This window comes from Merops nubicus, unplaced genomic scaffold (assembly GCF_000691845.1).
Source record: "Merops nubicus isolate BGI_N331 unplaced genomic scaffold, ASM69184v1 Scaffold50372, whole genome shotgun sequence".
Taxonomy (NCBI): Eukaryota; Metazoa; Chordata; class Aves; order Coraciiformes; family Meropidae; genus Merops; species Merops nubicus.
The window spans coordinates 1-5,114 of record NW_008592539.1 but is presented as its reverse complement, the minus strand read 5'-3'; the positions used below and the strand labels follow the sequence as shown (position 1 = coordinate 5,114).

The following is a 5,114-nucleotide window of genomic DNA, read 5'->3' as shown; positions in this document are numbered from 1 at the left end:
GCTCTCCCTTGCCCCCCGGACGCTGCCCGTGCAGGGCCCCCTGGCCCCGCGGGCCCCCCCGGCACCCCAGGGCAGGGCCTTTGGCACCTCGGTGAGATGCAGGAGCACTTTCAACGTCCAGGATGGCAGCGACTTCCAGGACCGGGTGGTGAACAACCCCAAACCCGTGGTGGTGGACTTCTATGCACAGTAAGTTCCCACACACACCACAGCTCTTGCACCCTTCTCTACAGGGCACGTGCAGGTGTGTCCCTGCTGCTTTCCTGACCCCTTGGCACTCTGGATGCACGGCAGGAGGAGGTGTGGGGGAGTATGAGTAAGTCTGAGGGCTTCCCAAGTTGGGAAGCTGCCAGTTGTCCTGCCAGTGTTAAAAGGTGCTTCTCCCCCTGCAGCACCATCATGGATGGCTCGTGTGTCAGACTGCACCTCTGTAGGTGCAGCTGTGCCCTGCAGGAGTGTCAAACACCAGTGCCAGGAAGCTGTTCCTCAGGGCAGTGCAGCTGCACCTCCCAAGTGCTGGGGTGTCACCCTGGTGTTGCATCACCCCACAGAAGACACCTTGAGGAAGAGCTCTGCTGTCTCCACTTCTTAGCTCCACGGGTTAAAACACCATCTTAAAAGAAGTCATTTATGTTAACAGCCACACCATACCACTAGCAGCATTTGTCAGTGATAAAAGTGTTGTCATCTTGCCAGGAAAAATATTTTTAGATGTTATCTGCTGGATTAATTATACTGATTAGCTTTTTTTCTCCCATATTTTCATAGTCCCACAGTGTTATCTTGTAAGCCTGTTGTGGCTCATTCTGGGTACAGCCTGAAACAGCCCAAAACCTTTTGCTCCAAGTAGACCAAACTGCCGCACCAAAACAAAGACTAATTGGGATGGTCAAGGGAAGAGAGGGCAAATAATTGTCAGCCTGAAACCTGATACAGGGAGACTGAGGAAGAACAAAGTTTACTGGAGCTTCAATTCTAAAAGAAAAGGGCACTGAGAGCTTTAACTCCTGGTTTCCTTGGGCTGAGTTCTTGCTGCCTGCACTGGTGCAGCTGGGGGATGCAGGGAGGGGTTTCTGCACACAGGGCCCTGCCAAGGCTGCTGGCTTTGCAGCAGGTGGTGTCTCTTTGAACAGATGTGATGCCTGTGGGAATTTTGCTGCTGGAAGGGGATTTCTGTAGACACTGCAGTGAGTTCAGAGGGTGAGTCTGTGATCTGAGGGTCAGCACAAGGCGACTGGAGTGTGGGCTGCAGGCTCTGCACCCAGCAGTGACACTCCAGGGCACCTCTGTGCTCAGCAGGGTCACAGCTCTGCGCACGTCCCAGCCAGGACATAAAGCAGGGATGGATTTTAAAGGTCCCTTCCAACCCAAAATGTTCTATTATTCTATGAATGGTTGAGAAGAGGGGGCAGGAGGGCCACCGAGGCCAGCAGAGCAGGCTGTGCTGTGAAGTGACATCAGAACCAGCACAGAAGCTGAATGGTGACATCTCCTCCCACTCAGCCCCCACCACAGCCACGCACATGCACGCAGAAGAAACCCTTTGACACCTTCTTTGTGAAAGAAATGTTTTTCTCTAGCCATGAATTGGGAATGGTGTTTCCAGGCTGGCTCTCAAGTGGAGTGGTGATGGGGGTGAAGGCCCTGGCACACCAGCAAGCCTTCCCTGGCTGCTGCACATGCCTCCTCTAATGTCCTTCTCCTCTTTCTCCATCAGGTGGTGTGGCCCCTGCAAGATCCTCGGCCCCAGGCTAGAGAAGGTGGTGGCCAAGCAGGAGGGGAAGGTGCTGATGGCCAAAGTGGACATTGATGATCACACAGACCTTGCTATCGAGTACGAGGTAGGAGCCAGAAGAGTGGGGACTTCCTTTTGCTGCCCAGGAAGAGGTGTTCCTGCATGACACCAGGGATGGTGGGGAGGGGAAGCCAGGTCCCCACAGGCTCCTGAGCCTTCAGGTCACTCATTAGTAGGTGGATTTCATTGCTTGGCTTTCCCCCAGCTCTGCTGCTCGTGCTCAGCATCCCCACCCCTAACTCTGCCGAAAAATGTCCACTAAGCCCTGCAGGCATCTGCCAGCCAAAGCTCCTGCCTGGCCTCGAGGAGCCTGCAGCACACACAGGGCTGGAACATGAACTAACAAGCCCCAGCCTGCTCTGCTCTTGAACGTAGCTCTTTGTGCAGCCAGCCCGTGCTCCCTTTCCCTTTCTTGTTCCAAGATTCCTTGCTGGGTGATCTGTCCTGTCCTCGAGCTGCAGCACAAGGAAGGACAGTAGGTTTTGTCTGGACAGGTAGAAGCCAGGCTGGAGAACACAAAAGCAGCAGCAGCAGCACGTGTCCTGTTTTTGAGGAGCGTGGGCCTCGGTGCCTGCACTGATGTCTGATGTGCCTGTTGGGTGTTTCCCTCTACTGCCTTGCTCCCAGGAAGGAATGGAGTGACTGGAGAAGGCCATGCTTTTGGTTCACATGAACTTTTTGGTTTTTTCCCCCATCTCAGTGATCAGGTAGTTTAAGAAACACAAAAACTCCGACAACTGTGCTTGCCTCGGGTGTCTTTCCATGTAGACAACAACCCAGCCTGGGGAGTCAGGGCATCCTGCTGCTGTGTTTGACAGGGAAGAAAGTGCTTAATTGTCACGTGCACATCTCAGGTGGAGCTGCTTCCCCTCTGCAGAGGAAGCCCTGCTCCCAGGGTGGAGGCCAGCAAAGTGTGAGGCAGCTCCTGATGAAGCTGTGCTCTTGTTGAGCCTGGAGGAGACGCTCTGTGCTCTTCCCACACCCCGCCGAGCCAGGAGAGGGAAGTGGGAACAGCTTTTTCCCTCCCACACTTTCCCAGGGTGACCTTTCTGCCTGTGCTGTGGTGGCGTGTCCACCCAGCTGGCTCCCACAGATGTGACGTGCAGCTTCCCCACGCTGAGCTTGAGAGCCTGCAGCACTCTCCTCAGGGGTGCTGTGCTGGCAGATACACCCCAGGCCAGGGGAGGTGCCTGCTGGCTCCTGAGCAGGGCTGCATGCTGAAGGTCCAAAGGGTGTGGAGCTCAAGGGTGCTGCTGAGAAGTTGAAGTTTCAGTGGTGGTCAGGAAATGTGTAACTTCTAATAGATGCAGGCAAGGCTCTGGTAGCAACCACCCAAAAGAGAAAATAATAGAGATTAGTTTAACTCTTGTTTTATTCAAGTCTTCCAGTTGATTGAATTATCTTGGATTGCAAGAGGATGATCTCAGATGACTGGAAAATGGTGAAGAAAGCATGTGCATGTGAAGAAGGGAATTCATCCTGGAGCCTTATGTACAAACCTCAGGAGGTTTTTGTTCTGCAGGAGGGCCTGAGGATTGTCACTGCATCCTCTGCTCTCAAAGGGCTTGACCATTATCCCTGTGGCTAAAGCCCCATCCCTAGGCAGTGGCTGTGAGTAGCTGCAAATGGGTAAAGGAGAAATTTTTGCTTTGATGCTCATAGTTTGGGGCATCTTTTCACAGCAGAAGTTTCATTCACGTGCTGAACAAGCCCTTGGCTTTGCTTTGTCTTCTGGGAAGTTGCCACTTAAGGACCTGTGAGCATAAGACACCAAGTCGAGATCAAAGAGGAACCAAAGGTAGCCCCTGGGAGAGGTCAGGAAAGCCAAAGGTGATGAAGCCATTCTGTTAGGGATCAGATCTCTACAGGCTGTGAAAGTTTTGTTTCAGGGGTTTTCAGCATCCGTGCCACCCCCACAACTCCTCCACTAGCTGCCAGGAATTCTCCTTCCATCCGTGTTCAGACCCTTGCCCACGCACACAGCCCCTGGCTGGCTGCCCAATTGCACAACATCCTCCTGGGCGTGGGGGGAAGCAGGGAGAGGGGAGAGACCCCCGGAAGAGCTGAGGAATGCTGGCACATTCCTTTGCAGGCTGCAGGCTGCCCTTGGCTCCCAGCCCCCCTCCCCGGCTCCCAGCCCTCCCAGTTAAAACTGGAGACGTCCCCAGCGCTCCTTCCCCTCCGCTTCTGCCCAGCACAAAAGTTCCTCCTCGGGGGATTCCTTCTTTTATCTAACACCTTTCATCTCTGGCTGTGGCCTTTCTCCACTGCTCCAGCCCGCTCCTGACCTCCTGGCCCAAGAGCAGAAAGGGAGAAGCACAACTTTTGTTTAATCTGCTGTCTCTCAAAATTCTTGAGATTCATCCCTTGCCCTGGCCCGTTGCCCACGAGTGTGGCCACTGGGCAAGGGCCCTTCTGCGGGCAGGCAGCTCGGGAGAGCTGCTGGGTACAGGGCTGGTTGTTCCCTGTGGAGTTCCAGCCTGAACCCTGGGTGAGATCCTTCCCCCTGCCCTGTGGTGTGGCACCCCAGCTCGTGTAGAAGCCTCAGCTTCAGATGGGAGAGAATTCCTCCGGGGCGAGCGCTGCCAGGAACGGGCTGGATGGCCCTGTGTGTTTATCTGTGTGGTCAGTGCTGAGCCAAAGCAGCCTGACTTTTCCTCTAGAAATGCTCTTGAGGGGGGAGGAGGGTTTATTCAGGTTCAGTGCAGATGGGACCCAGAAAAAGAGAAGGGAGGGGGAAAGGCCTTAACTTTGCATTCTAGAAATTCCCTTGGCATTTGCTTCTCGAGCAGCAAAACAGAAGACGTGCTGGGTTAGCTTGCTGCAGCAGGAAGGAAGCTGTCAAAAGTGTCCTGTCTTCTGGGCAGCAAGTTGCTCAGTGCTCCTGGTTCTCACCCATCTCTGCAGTGCCAGCCTCCCAGCACTCCCATGACCACTAAACCATGTCCTGCAGTACCACGTGTATGTGGGTTTTGAGCACCTCCAGGGATGGTGACTCCACCACCTCCCTGAATCACCCATTCCTCACCCAGGCTGTAATGACCAGAAGCATGCTGGTTTTTTGGATGGAGCTGAGGCAACTCTGCTCATCATTAACGCATTTTTCAAACCAGAGGGAAGCTCAGTGGAGCTTGGGGAGGGAGAGGCCATTTGAGTGCAGGGCTGGTTTCATCCCTTTCTCACCCCTAAAATCACAAGAGAGCACGTCGGGGGCCCCATCCCCAGCGCTGGGGCGCCTATCCCAGTGCTGGGGCCCGAGCCCTGCGGATCTGCTCCCTCCAGTCACTAGGAGGAGCTGAAGGTCGCGGCTCGGAGCAGC

The 5,114-nt window shown here is 54.6% G+C and overlaps 1 protein-coding gene across 1 annotated transcript; it reads left to right on the top strand.

Annotated features, from left to right (window-relative positions):
• Positions 1-7: 7 nt before the first annotated feature.
• Positions 8-1,841, top strand: TXN2 (thioredoxin 2; the record flags this gene model as incomplete). The annotated part of the gene is made up of 2 exons (XM_008935160.1): positions 8-189; positions 1,718-1,841. Coding segments are annotated over 2 exons (306 nt in total), but the record flags the coding sequence as incomplete, so codon positions are not given.
• Between the last annotated feature and the right edge of the window lie 3,273 nt (positions 1,842-5,114).